General features: G+C 45.4%; 2 protein-coding genes across 2 annotated transcripts in view; one reads left to right on the top strand and one right to left on the bottom strand.

Annotated features, from left to right (window-relative positions):
* veph1 (ventricular zone expressed PH domain-containing 1) overlaps positions 1-14,973 on the top strand; it is a gene marked incomplete at both ends in the record, with an annotated part of 136,069 nt that overhangs the window by 20,121 nt on the left and 100,975 nt on the right. The window lies entirely within an intron of this gene.
* Positions 1,171-12,326, bottom strand: ptx3a (pentraxin 3, long a; the record flags this gene model as incomplete). The annotated part of the gene is made up of 5 exons (XM_084444414.1): positions 1,171-1,829; positions 6,235-6,656; positions 6,788-6,947; positions 10,765-10,843; positions 12,240-12,326. The coding sequence occupies 5 exons, from the start codon at positions 12,324-12,326 to the stop codon at positions 1,171-1,173; spliced, it is 1,407 nt and encodes a 468-aa protein (XP_084300540.1).

Genomic DNA, 14,973 nt, shown 5'->3' with positions numbered 1-14,973 from the left:
TTATTACAATATAATACGTTACAAAACATAGAACAGATAGTTGTAAAAGACGCTGTAAACATTGTCCACAGTTCCACTTTTCAAATTGTTCTGCCACAAAACGATTAGGTCCACCCATTGCTTAATCCATGTACAAACTTTAAAAAGAGGAACACAACATTAATATTGGAACAAGGCACATATTTCAACAAATAAAAAATGAAGGAATGAAATATCATTGTGTTTGAAATGCACACATGTAAACCCACAGAGTACAAAGATGGAAAATGATCTCAAAAGAAAAGGTTAACTTTTTAGTTAAAAAATACAATAATTAGAAAATTGAACTATGAAAATAACATAAAACCTCATAAAACAACTTGAAGACGGTTGTCAGTAGCTGGTCATGCTAAAGAGGACAATAAAGTTCTGATGCTGCAAAAGTTACTATTTAATTTAGCTGCGGTATAGATTTCAGAGTAGCCATAATTGAACCCTCTTTAACCTCAACCATACCCTAGACCTTATTGTAACCTGGAGTGTAACTCGGAACCCTAACTCTCAATCTCTTCTCCAGCATGTCGGTCTACTGATCTTTACACAGTGGTGCAGTGAGAGTTTGCCCAACGTCTCCCTTGTTACACACAATAGGTTCTTTGTCCACCCCCCACCTCTCTCTCTCTCTCTCTCTCTCTCTCTCTCTCTCTCTCTCTCTCTCTCCTCTTCTCCTTTTTTATTTTTCTTCATTTTAAATCTTTGGTAAATGCCATTTCCTCCACCTCTCCACCTAAGGCTATGTATGCTAATGCTTCTCATATTGTTTGCGTGGATGCGTGTGTTTGTGTGTGTGTGTTTAAATTCTAAATTGTCTCTAAATAGGTGACACGTCAAATAGCACAGATTTGCCTCAACCTTGAGTCTCTAACCATTGAAAAGAGCTTTCAGCTGTGTGTGTCATAGTCTTTCTTGGCACTGGCTTGGTCCTTTCTCCATTTTGGCCTTCCAGTATTGCAGGTTTCATGGCAGCATTAGTCTTATAATGGTGATGATGGCGATGATGATGATAATTATGAGAATGGCGATGACGAAGATGACTTTCCAGATAGGCTGTCCACAGCTGCTGGTGCAGCGGAGACATCCGAGTGTGACGATTAGCGCTGGTGATGACGATGAGGAGGACGAAGAGCGGTTTTAGTTGATGAACTGCGCGCCGCCGTGCGGCACCATCTCCGTGGCGGCCCACGCCACCACGTTCCCTCGCCACTCGCAGCCCTCGCCGCTCGCCAGCCGGGAGATCTCCTCCTCCGCCAGCACTCTGTCCCACGCGTTCACGCCCGTCATCTTCCCGGCGAACGCCAGCTTGGCGTCGAAGCCGCTGTCGAAGCCGCTCCCGCCCCCAGCCAGACCTCCGGCCCCAGGGCAGCAGCCGCTCCTCTCCTGCCCTAGCTGCAGCGAGCCGCCGTCGGGTAACACGTGTCCCTCGGCCACCCCCGGGCTGGAGGCCACCATCCTCCCGTCAGCCCACAGAGACGCCAGGCCTTGCTCGGAGCTCCACGCCCCGCACAGGTGGGTCCACCCCGGGGGCCCCTCCGCCTTCAGCACGCCCCGCCCCTCCACCAGGTGTGCCTCCCCGCCCACGGTGAAGAGGGCGGAGGTTCCGCTGAGCAGGAGCTGGATCTCATAGGGGTTCTTGTGGGTTCCATAGGAGAACAGCACAGTCCTGTTGGAGAGGCTGACAGGCTTGGCCCACAGGCAGACGGTGAACGAGGAGAGGGAGAGAGGGAGGTCCGGGGTGACGGAGGTGTAGATACGACGGGAACGCATGGGGAAGAGGAGAGCAGTCTCACACCCTGGTAGAGAGAGAGAGAGAGAGAGAGAGAGAGAGAGAGAGAGGGAAGGAGAGAGAAGGAGACTATTGAGTTAAGTCAAGACTTAAACACGACTGACCTCCAAGTATTTACTTCACATCAAAGGAGAGAGAGAAAGAGAGAGAGAGAAAGAGAGACAGAGAGAGAGAACGAGAGAGAGACAGAGAGAGAAAGAGAGAGAGACAGAGAGAGAGAGAAAGAGAGAGAGACAGAGGTCTGAGCTGTTTGATTCCATCTGCAGCTCGTTTTTGGCCTCTGTGCCAAAAAGAGAGAGTGAGAGACAGAGAGAGAGAAACAGACTTAGCCCTTTCCGCAGTGCTCCCCAGACCCTCTCCAAACGCACTGGGGTTATAACCACGTAGCCTTTCTAGTACCAGGAGGGTCAGAGAGAGATTCTCTCACCAACCCACTTATTCTTTTTTTTTTATATCTTTATTTGTCACACAGTGAATACACATCACACAGTGGGAGGCAGCAATGCCGAAACACACACACACATGTAATGACAGGAGCGTCCACTTCTCTCCTGCTCTTCACCCATCCTTTCGTCCTTCCCCCAAGGGAGCAGACTGTAGGTAGACTGAGCCCCGCCCGGAGACCAACCAAGTGCTCCTGTCCGTCTTCGTCAGCTTCGACAGCGTTAGCGATCCGTTCTTCTGGATGTTTTTCGTAGTTGGGTCTTTTGGGAGGAAACCCTTGCAAACACGGGGAGAACATGCAAACTCCGCACAGAAAGGCCCGGAGACCTTCTTGCTGTGAGATGACAGTACAAGGTACAGTGCCGCACGTGAGCGATTTTAGGGTTCAGTGCCTTGCGCAAGGACGGCACAATGCCTTCGGCACAATGCCAGGAGCCTGGATCGAATCGGGGACCTTGCGATTCCCAGTCGGCCGCTCTACCTCCCGAGCTACATCATGTGTTTGTCTTTCAGAGCGATCTATCTTCTTTGATATTTGAGGAAGAGGTTTAGATACTGTATGTCGAAATGCGATTACGATTGGAAGAGAGGGAGACATGTGGCGGCTGTGGTTCGGAGGGTGGTCACGTGACGCCTTCAATGATGTCATAGACCATGGGGGGCCGTGTCATATCCTCTTCCCCTCCCCTCTCTTAACCTCTTAGCTCACTGGTTACTCCATCCTTCCACTTGGTTTGACAGGAAGAGTAAACTGTGGACGTGTGAGGTCAGGCCCACCATGTCTGTTTTCTATCTTACACACCTCTGCCTTTCTCTGAACCTCCCTCTCTTCTCTCTCTCTCTCTCTCTCTCTCTCTTTCTCTCTCTCTCCCTCTCTATCTAAGTCTCTATCTCTCTATCTACCTCTCCCTCTATCTCTCTCAGTCATATCCTGCATGGTACAGTATACGCATAACTACTACGCTACAAAAGCTTTGTGTGTGTGTGTGTGTGTGTGTGTGTGTGCGCATGCTGTGGTTTCTCTGTGTGGGGTCTGTCAGTGGATTAAGCTGCCATGAGATAATACATCAATTTTCTCATGTATCCCTCATTTTGCTCCAGATGTTGTGTTCAACTCTGCGGATGCGGATGACACAGTAATATACACATCTCTAAACAATGTATTACAGATTGATTCAGCTCTGCAGTCAGTACCTTGCAACACTTGGCTTAGAGCTAATAAATACTATATATATAATAATATAACCAAATCACACACTATGATTTTCGGTACTCGTCAAAGTATAAAATCCAGAATCCAAAGCCCATTCATGTGTCATTACCTGCCTTGATGGTACCCCACTGAGTGGAGCACACCAATACCTGGGAGTATGGCTTGACTCTGAACTTTCTTTTAATTATCATATTAGTTATGTTGTTAAAAAACTGAGCCTTGGTATTGGAATTCTTAATCGATCTAGAAACTGTTTCTCATTTACCGTCAGAAAGAAGCTTGCGCTTCAACTCATTTTACCAATATTAGATTATGCTGATGTTGTTTATCAGACTGCCTCCAAAACTACTCTTCTCCCTCTCAATGTCATGTATAATAGACTCTGTAGATGTGTTCATGTATAATAGACTCTGTAGATGTGTTCATGTATAATAGACTCTGTAGATGTGTTCATGTATAATAGACTCTGTAGATGTGTTCATGTATAATAGACTGTAGATTTGTTCATGTATAATAGACTGTAGATTTGTTCTTGGCTGTCCCTTTATAACACATCGCCGTATTATGTATGAAACTCTTAACTGGCCCTCTCCAGCTATAAGAAGACAGCAACATTGGCTACAGTTTACTTTTAAATGTATACACTTCAATTCCCCTTACTATTTAAAACAGTTGATGGTCCCATTCTCATCTACCTATCAATTGAGACACTCCATATAGCTCTTTTTTCTGTTCCTGCAGTTACTAAGTCAATCGCTAAGAAAGCCTTTATGCTCAAAGCTCCCTCTGATTGGAATAATCTACCTGTAAATATTTGATCGATATCATCTCTCCACCGTTTCAAAACTGCCCTGTCTTCTTATCTTTTGACCACTTGTACATGTCCTTAATAACATCTCTCTTTAACTATATGTTATAACTATATCTATAATGCTGTCACTCATCATTTTATTTCTATTTGTCAAATGATCCATCTACATGCGCTGTTTAGGGTAAGATCTCCTGATTTATTTTTAGTTTTGCATATGTATGTTTTGTGTGTGTGTGTGTGTGTGTGTGTGTGTGTGTGTGTGTGTGTGTGTGTGTGTGTGTGAGAGTGTGTGTTTGTGTGTGTATGTATGTATGTATGTATGTATGTATGTATGTATGTATGTATGTATGTAATCTCTGCATTTTTTTTCTTTTCTGTTTCTTATGTCAGTTTTGTTGTTAGTCTGTTCTTAGTCTGGTGTTAATGGTGTTAATGCTTGTCTATTGTGTTGTTACTTGTTGTTTAGGACCCTCTCGAAAACGAGATGGCACATCTCAAGGGGTTATCCTAATAAAGAATTTCAACTAATGGCAAGAAAGTCAGAGGAGGAAGAAGAGGAGAGGTATGACTCTGAAAGAAAGTCAGAAGAGGAGGAGGAGAGGTATGACTGAAAGTCAGGAGGAGGAGGAGGAGGAGGAGAGGTATGACTCTGAAAGTCAGAGGAGGAGGAGGAGGAGGAGGAGGAGGAGAGGTATGACTCTGAAAGTCAGGAGGAGGAGGAGGAGGAGAGGTATGACTCTGAAAGTCAGAGGAGAAGGAGGAGGAGAGGTATGACTGAAAGTTAGAGGAGGAGGAGGAGGAGAGGTATGACTCTGAAAGTTAGAGGAGGAGGAGGAGGAGGAGGAGGAGGAGAGGTATGACTCTGAAAGTAAGAGGAGGAGGAGGAGGAGGAGGAGGAGGAGGAGAGGTATGACTGAAAGTTAGAGGAGGAGGAGGAGGAGGAGAGGTATGACTCTGAAAGTCCGAGGAGGAGGAGGAGGAGAGGTATGACTGAAAGTTAGAGGAGGAGGAGGAGGAGGAGAGGTATGACTCTGAAAGTCCGAGGAGGAGGAGGAGGAGGAGAGTTATGATTCTGGGCAGGAGATCGGTGTGTGTGTGTGTGGGGGGGTGCTGGAATCAGTGTGTTTAGAAGCTTGGTGGTGGGTGGGGGACGGGGGGTTAATCAGCGTGCCCTGGCTTGCCCTTCCAACCTCCCTCTCCCTACCATGCTCCAATAGCTGAGGTATGGCACACACACACAGATTGTCTCTTCCTACCAGAGGGTAAATATTGATATTGCATGTGTCTCTGGTTTCCACCTCTCGGAGGTAACGGTGAAAAAAGGCTCGTGTTGAAAATGAGCTCCCATCTGGTTGTGGTTTCCCAGGGTTCTTTGGTGTGGTCGGAGTGCCGACCTGCTAATGATTATACCTCCCTCAGCTCAGTATTTAGGCCAGATGTACTTGGTGAGTTGTATAGTAGACAGAGTTTGTGTGTGTGTGTGTGTGTGTGTGTCTGTGTCTGTGTGTGTGTTTACTTGCATGTGTGTGTGTATGTTTACTTGCATGTGTGTGTGTGTACGTGTGTGTGTGTGTAATATAAACAGCATCAAGATTTTTATCTGATTAATTCTGGGAAGCCGAGCTGGCTCACTGAAAGGCTTGGCGCCTCCATATGACCAGACTTGATTTGGAGAAAGACGGCCTCTGCTGAACTCAACAATACCATTGTGTGCTCTTCCTCCCTCTCCCTCTTTCCCTCTCTCTCTGTCTCTCTAATGGGACGTGTTCCTTGGTCTGTGACGACAAGGGGATGTAGTGGTAGTTTGTTCTGAGACGGGGTGATTCCCTACAGGAAATGAGGGCTGGGGGTTGGGGAGGGTTGAGGGGGTATATTCTACGTTGAAACAAGGACCTTGTTATCTGGACACGAGAGACGGTAGACATCAGAGGGAGACTCGCTCACCTGCAGGCAGGTATCGCTGGTTGTTTGACTTCAACACCAGCTCCAGCTCCGTCCTCGCCAGTTTCAGCTCCACGACCAAGGCGCCCAGCGTCCTCTCCAGTGCCCCCGCCGACGTTGCGTCCTGTTTCTGGCGGCCCCCGCCTGCCGCCGGCCCGCGGGACTGGAATCCGACGTTGCCCAGGCAGACGCTCTCCATCTTGGCCAGCCGGGAACCCTGCGTGCGCACGGCGGCGAGCAGCTGCTGCAGCATCGCCTCCTGATGGCCGGGGAGCAAGGCCGAGTTCCCGCCCCCGTTGTTCCCCTCATCCCTCAGGCTGAGGCGCTCCAGGCTCTCCTGGAGACGAGCCTCCATCTGGAGGGACATCCTCCTCCCGGCGGCCTCCACGGCGACCCCGCATGCGGCGCCGTACTGAGCCACGAACCTGGGGGAGCGAGGACGAGCCCGAAAATATCCGCTCACCAAGACACTCAGATCTATCAGAAAAAACATACAGAATGCACAAGACGCAGGTGTACGCCCCCCCCCCCCTCACCCCACACCACCCCAACCTACCTGAGCATCTCACTACGCAGTGAGCCCAGCTCCACCTTGATGATGTCATCGGTGTACTGCAGCAACATGTTCTCCCTCATCTGGGAGTTCTCCAGCATGGAGAAGAGCTTGTCCCACTTGGTCAGGTCCGGAGAATTGCAGGGTGCCGGGATTGCCGTGGCTGGGGGGGGGGGGGGTAGAAAGGGAGGGGTCTGTTAGAGGGCTGGTAATCAGTTCTGTCATTCTTTCTTACTGGTCCTGTGTTCTGGCAGCTAGGGTCGCTGGCACACTCACTCACTCATCCTCTGCTGCTGTCGTTTGTGCATTTGTGAAGCTATTCTCACGTTGCCCTGTTTTCCATTTAATGACATTTAATCAAATCAAAACCTCATGCCCTGAGCGATGTTTGTTTTTCTTCTAAACTGTGGTTGGTGTACTAATCAACCACACACACACACACACACACACACACACACACACACACACACACACACACATACTGTACACACAATAACACAAGCATAGATGCATAATTTGTCATGTGCAGACAATTACACAAATGTGGTCAAGGACCCTGCCTCTCTCTCTGTCTCTCTGTCTCTCTCTCTCTCTTACACACACACACTCACACACACTGATATGTGATGATTATTATGGTATTGAAGAATAAATTGCCAAAGAGGAAAGTAGTTTGCTGGAACTGAATTGTAGATCAGATTCAACATTTATTTAGGCCAAACAGCAAACAGAATTCTAGGTCACGGGTCACACACACACAGATGTGCCTTCCAGAACGGCAAAGAAAAAAAATTCCCAATTAAATAGTATTTCTTTGATCGATGACCAGTGAGTCATGATGTGCTTTTCCCAATAGGAGGCTAAATCTTCAGTCTCTAGCTAAACAGCTCTGGAACTAAACAATTCTGCACAGACTCGTCCAGACAACTGTTCATCTGGCTTGTGGAGTCTCACAGCGCCTGGATACACGAGAATGTCACTCTATTCACTAGAATGTCAGCTCAGCTGACTCTTTGGCAAAGAACATCTTTGCATACCGTATATTTACCCAGACAAAACTGACAGAAAGAAAAAGAAAGAAAGAAAGAAAGAAAGAAAGAAAGAAAGAAAAAAAGATTTCTTTCTTATCTTATCACTGTCAGCGAGGAGAGTTTTACAAGCAAGACAGTTGTCCCATCAAATATCTCCACAAAAGCAAAGTTCGAACATAACATACTGTATACTGTAACTTAGATACAACCCATTCAACAACATTCATTTAGCCCATGTAAACATAGAATTTAAATCTTTCTTAACCAATTATTCAACAGTTTGAAGATACAAAGTGACAAGGCTCTTTTTTCCATTCAAATAAACATGTCTTTTAAAATAATTGAAATTGAGCGAAACTAATGTTGTGCATCAACAGTTCTGTAGGAGACGCCGAGTCACAGTCCAGAGAAGAATTTCTATGCAGCGCCTGTGTTACTGCGCATTGCCGGTAAACTGTTCCCCCCCCTTCATTGGATTGTTCTGTTAATTTCAGTATTATTTCAGTATTATTTACAGTAGGAGATTCACAAGAATTAATACTTGAATAAGCAACTTTTCAATGCTTTTTCAATGCTTGTTTTTTTTGCCTTCCAAGTTTGGAAATGATGTTCTCCCTACAATCATTTAGAGCCTTTATGAATGTCGGCAAAAAACTATTAATTGATTAATCGTTCATACTGTACCACCCACTGAGAGGTCGGCCATGAAAGGAGACACAGGATGTAATCTTACCGGTCTCAGTATGCTCTTGTGTGAAATATGTCGCAATCCGAATATTTTTACGTGCTTGGCATGGCTTGGACATAAGCATTCCCCTAATGCTTGTTCTCGCTGCACATTTGCGAACCATTGCTATTATAAAAGATTACAAATATAACACGTTACAAATAGTTAGTAGCTAGCTAGCTTGCTAGTAATAGCGAGCGAGCTAGTAAAGTCCAATGTGAGGTCAGGATTCTCGTTCTCATTCTAGATTATTTGGGGAAATTCAGGATTTACCCTCTCTACAGCGCAGTGCGGAAGTTAACATTTGGTTTGCGATAGTATACTGTACATTTCACAGGAGAGCATACTGAGACTGGTAAGATTACACCCTGTGCTTCCCGTCTCGGAAAAAACATTTATCACACATTTTGAGTGGCTCATTGAGTTCCATTGTAGTCAAGTGCGGGCTTGCCTGTAGCTAGCTGAATACTGAGGTGATCAGGGAAATTAACGTCTCTCCCTGTCAGGTTCGTGGAAGACAGACCAAGAATAGGCCCTAAAGTCCGAAATGGTGATCGTATCCTTTAACTATCTTGACATCCTGGTGTTCCCTTTACTTGATCCAAAGACACTAAGGATGTAACAGTATAAAATGTTGTACAAATGATACTAGTTTAAAGGGCAAAATGAACATGCTACTACACAGCAACAAGTGACAGTAAACATGTTCCCCACCCACGATGCATATTCCTTTGTGGTAATGAAGGAGTGGAGACATTATATTTTCTTCATGAATATGAATGTATGAAAAGTGTTATTCATTTTATGTGCATGGGATTTAACTCCGGGAACTCTAAATTCTGTGTGAAAAGTAGAAGGGCCCCTGAATGCTTTCTTTCAATTCTGGAAACCCAGAAAAATGAAATTACTCCTTAATTATCGGGCAAAGATGCAATGTGCACCATTCATTTTTGTTGTCGTGGCTACGCGAAGCAGATGTAGTTATGTTGTTCCTGCATTTGTGAAATGTCAGACTGGTCAAAGACAGACAAATCAAAGGATTCTGTGTAATATGATACATGTGTAGCTTCTGCCCGTTTATTTTCATTCAACCTGTTTCTCATTCTGAGAGACGCTCGTTCTGTCTAGAATGCCTTGTTCTAAGAGCATGCTCAGCTAACAAACATGAAATTCCACAGCAGAGCTGTATGAAGCTTCGCAGAGCTGGGATTTGTACGACGGGGCCCTGCTATTCAGCAACATTCATTCAGTCTCAAGCCCCAGCCTCAAAACGCGTACCCAACTACGATGGCGGAAGTCAAGAGCTCAGCGGTCCATTCTCCAACCGATCCCCACAGACTCCTCACCTAAGGGCATGATTAACTTTGTCACGGTTGGACATATGGCCTAGCCATACTCTTATCTCTGATCTATCCAACATGATCGAACTACCTAAATAAGAGTCATCTGATCTATGCTGTGAAATATCACTATAACTAATGATAATTTTACCCACAATGCACCTATGCACCTCGATACTAATCTATGAGAATCCTACCATTTAGCACCAGAAGAGCTATTAAACACCTCTATATCTGAACTCTGTGGATTTAGAAAGTAGACGGGCCCCTTAGTATAGATAATACTTTTAACTGAGACACCAAGCTTTGGTTTTTATGTAGAAAGCAAAATGTATTTGGAAATGGGAAAAATGAACAGTGGCACCCCAGGTGGCGGGCTCTGGTACATGTGTGACGGACTAGCGAACAAATGAACTAATGTACAGGGACTGATCTCAAGTCTCTTGTGGGGGGCAATGACAGAATACAATACAGTTTGATTACTTCCAGTACATTCTCTGAGACTATCAGAATGAAGAAGTCAGAAGAGTACTGGCTTATCCACTTGTGAATCCGTCTCAAGGTAATTAGTACAGTGTACTACTACAGTTGGAAAAATCCCACAGGCAGTGAAAGCAATGGTCAAAAGGTTCCCTCAAGTAACATTTCGTTGAAGACTTTACCTTTACCTTTACCTATAGGATCTATCTGGAATGACTTTGTATTTCAACTTTGGTAAGACAGACAGAATACAGGTATACTGGACACACCCCCTTCAAACATCCCAGATAAATCTCAGTACATAGGTTAACCAGAGTTTGGTCAATTAAGTCTTAAAACAGACACACATTAAGTCTTAAACACACACACACACACACACACTCACACACACACTTCACTTACGTTCGGGTGGCTCTCCCTCTGTGATTTCGTTGAAGTAAGCAGGGTCAGCGTAGGCAAGTTCAATATCATCCTCATACCCCTGAGACCGCCACACACACAGCAACAACACCAGTGCTCGGGGGAGACTCCACACAAACATGCTGCTGTCCGTCCAAGCGTGTGACAGAGTGTGTGTGTGCGTGTGTCTACCTGCCTGAGTGTGCGTGAGTGTGTGTGTGTCTATCTGCCCGAGTGTGCCTGTGAGAGTGTGAACACTCGTGTGTATGTGTGTGTGTGTCTGTGTGTGTATGTGTGTGTGTGTGAGTGTGTGTGTTCTCAGGATGTAAGAGTGAGCCTATATGCCCTCCTTCTCTCTCTCTCCTTTATGAACTGAAATGAAAGAGGGTCCAACACGCTCTTTTCAATCCCTCGCTGTCTCTGTCCCTCCTCTCTCCCTTTACTCTCCACCTCCCCTCTCTCTCTCTCTCTCTCCCCCTTTACTCTCCACCTCCCCTCTCTCTCTCTCTCTCTCCCCCTCCCCTGGCAGTGAGCCTGGGAGTGTTATGTTCTCCGGTTTAGGAGCATGGGGAATGGGCCAGAGAGGGTCTGCCTGTGCTAAATAAACACACATAACACACACACACACACACACACACACACAAATACAGTCTGACCCAACTCGGAACAACCAAACCTAGATCCAGATCTAGCTAAGCCAGACATCCAAGTTACCAGCGCACACACACTCTCCAGCCTAGCCAGGGGAGCTAGGCCGTGAGTAATGCTCCTTCGTTGGAGGTAGCAGTATGTGTGTCGTAACCAAACATAACTGCTGCTTCTGCTGCTGGGGGGGTGGCAGAGAGATGACGAAGAAGAGAGAGAACAGAAAAGAGGAAGTCCCCCCCCCCTTCTAACTTTCATAATTTTCACCCCATGTGGAGACTGTTGATTTGTTGGGTTGGGGGTTAAGGCATGGGTGTGTGTGAGGTGGCAGGATATGGTGAGGAATGGATAGTGTGTGCTTGTTCAAGCGCGTGTGTGTGTGTGAGGGGGTTGAATGGGACCCAGACCTTGGGGGGGGGGGTCACTTCTAAATGGTGATATTGTTCTCTCTCTCCTTGGTTTTGTTTATTTATTTATTTACCAGTCCGACTGACGTGTGTGTTTGTGTGCAGAGGATAACGTAATGACTTCCTCATGGGATTCTGAAAATGTACCCTCTCTCTCTCTCCTGCTGCCTCCACCACTACCCCCAGCAGCGCCACATTTCGCTCTGTTTGAGGTTTGAAACGAGCTGTATTATTGACCAGACCTCAATAGCTCTAGGTAGCTTTGGAGGGGACCTTCCTGTTTCGGAACCTCTAATAGAATGTGTTGTAAAAAGGGCAAAATAGGGGAACGTGGGGGGGGGGGGGTGACCTCAACACTCACCCCTCTCTCTACACACGGGCTGTGACCCCTGCTGGTTAACAGCTGGTTAACAAGCCCAGACGTACCCCCACGCGTATGCCGGGCCAGTTCCTATCACCATACCAGATGTCTGGGGAGCCCAGAAAGGCACACGCTGTCCTCGCTGGAGCCATTTCCAGTGTTACCGTCCCTGAACACAGAGAGTCATCCATCCTGGAGGCCACATCCAGGTGTTAATAATACTGCACTTCGGTTTCTCAACCAGGAAAACCAGAGGTTTCTTTGTGAGCGTTCAGGTCTATGGAGGAATGGGGAGAGCGTACCTACCTAGTACGCTTGTCGAGTTCGTTCCACAGCGTGCGTGCGTGCGTGCGTCTGTGTGTAGTGTGTGTGTGTGTGTGTGTGTGTGTGTGTGTGTAGTGTGGGATGCCAAGCCCTCCCTTATGGCCACCACCTGAGCTCTGGATCAGGCCAACAGGAAACAGGGTTGGTGCGTATACTGTAGTAACAATCAAGCCACAACAAGCAACAGTCAGCCGTGTGTGCGTGTGTGTGCGCATGTGTGTGTGTATGTGTGTAATGTACTGTACTGTATGCGTGTCTGGTCGAGAGCTGTCAATTCAGTGACTGCTTCCAAGCAGTGATTTCGGGAACATTTTCAATCATTTTTTGTGGAATAGACACTGAAGGTTAGGGATACACCGATATGAAAATGCTGACCGATACCGATAACAGATATTAATTGCTGTCATGGCCGATAACCAATATTTAACGATGTCGATATGATCTGTATAAAAACAAGTTTCTATGATAATCAAATGTTATACATACTGAAAAAAGAAAATAGATGACCCTGATGAAGGCCTAGCGCCGAAACGTTGGTCTTTTTTATGTCTCATTAAATCAATTTTTGCATCTAAGAAGCCAGAGTGTGCGCATCACTTTCTCTGTAAAATACATACTGAAAAACACACTGTCTCTATTTCCAAATCATTTGGAAAAGATGATAAATCATAGATTTACTGCATTGTTTCCTCTCAAAAACAACACACACAACAGCAGCTAGACAGAAATAATTATCGGTTGTTCACATTGGTCCTGTTTTGCACATCGGACCGATACCGATATGATTGCCGATATATCGTGTATCCCTACTGAAGGTATTTTAAAGGAGCCCAGGGAAGAAAGGTACAGTTTATGTACCAGAAATGTGAAGAGAGTGTTCTTGGGGGATGAAAAGAATGTTCCATGGGGGGGAAGAGGAGGAAGAAGAGGGCTACATCTGTTTTAGAAACGTATCCAACAAAAGGGAGAGAGGGATACATAAAAAGAGAGACCCAGAGGGGAGAGGGAGGGAGGAATGAAGGGTATCTTCTCTAATTTCTCTCTACAGAATTGCTGATGACTCAGCTGCATGACTACGTGTCACAGAGCAGGTCAGCATTACTCCAGAGTCACTCACCCCCCCTGCAGCGTGTGGTTGGGGAAGGGGGGTCTGACTACAACCGGAAAGAGCTGAGACTCAAAGATGTCGGCAGTGTCCACAGGAGGAGGAGGTGGGGGTGGAGGATGGCCCAAACTGTGAGAACTTTTAAGCAAGATCTTAAGACATACCTTTTTAATCTTGCTTTCATCATGTAGTTTTACCTATATTATTATTATTATTATTATTATTATTATTATTATTATAACATTTTTTGTGTGTGTTTTTTTTACTTTCTATTCTCTTATACCATACATCATATAGGGATGTCACAAGAACCGATACTTCAGTACCAAGTCGATGCCAAAATTCTGAAAATATGACGGTACTCGTTTTTGGTACCGTAGATTCCAGGGATGCAATTCTTCCGGACCTGATGGGCGAATATTACTCCTACTAGTGTACTGCTAGCATAGTAATGTTAACTAATATTCTTGGTTTGAGGAGACGCAAAACAACACAAATGATTTGTCTCATGGGAATGGATTTGTATGCGGCCGCTAGTCTAGTAACGTTAATGAGACCCGATCAACTTTGTCTTTCACATTAGCCTCACGTCATCAGGCTCTCCTTGGTACTTTCACATGGCTAGATATTAAAAAAAACATAGAGCTAGACATTCTAGGCTAACAATCTCTTGAAAATGAACAATTTCCAATTCGATTTTATGAATCTATTCTGTATAAACTAGAGGACTGATAGTAGCCTAGCAAAATGAATCAAAAACTCAAAATGACTTAAAAAATGTTTTGGGCTGTTTGGCTAGTACTACTTGCTAGCTTAGCTAGCGCTATCCACCATGTCTTGTTGAGGTCAGTTGCTTGTTCTATAGCCAGTCGATTTCTTAGATGCCTTTTGTCAGGTAATTAACATTTTTGAATAGATGCCTTTGTACCGTTCATGCTAGTGGCTAGCTAACCTTAGTTTACCATATTTGTCACACAAGCTGCAGGCCAACTGCTAGTTAGCCAGCCAGGTTGTTTTGCCAGCTCAGTCAGCTAGATAGAACATGCCAGCCAATGCAAAACATATGCAGATATATATAGCTAAGCTTATGATCGTCTTGGCTCAACATTTTAGCCCCAGGTCTGTGTATTTTGCATAATGCCAGGCATTTGTGTAGGCTTATACTGTATTCTTACAGTCACTGAGCTAAGCTACCTGATAATTGAGGTCTCATAATTTTCCTTTCACAGTAGCCTACAGTATCAGACATAAAATTATCTTTTAATAAAGTAGGCTGTATGTTGAAGTAGGCTACATGTGATTTTTACTTTTTTTCTGTGGTATTGAATTGGGTATCAAGAATCGTGGAATTTCACTGGTATTGTTTATCG

This window comes from Borostomias antarcticus, assembly GCF_949987555.1.
Source record: "Borostomias antarcticus genome assembly, chromosome: 1".
NCBI lineage: Eukaryota > Metazoa > Chordata > Actinopteri > Stomiiformes > Stomiidae > Borostomias > Borostomias antarcticus.
This window is presented reverse-complemented; position numbering and strand designations above follow the sequence as displayed.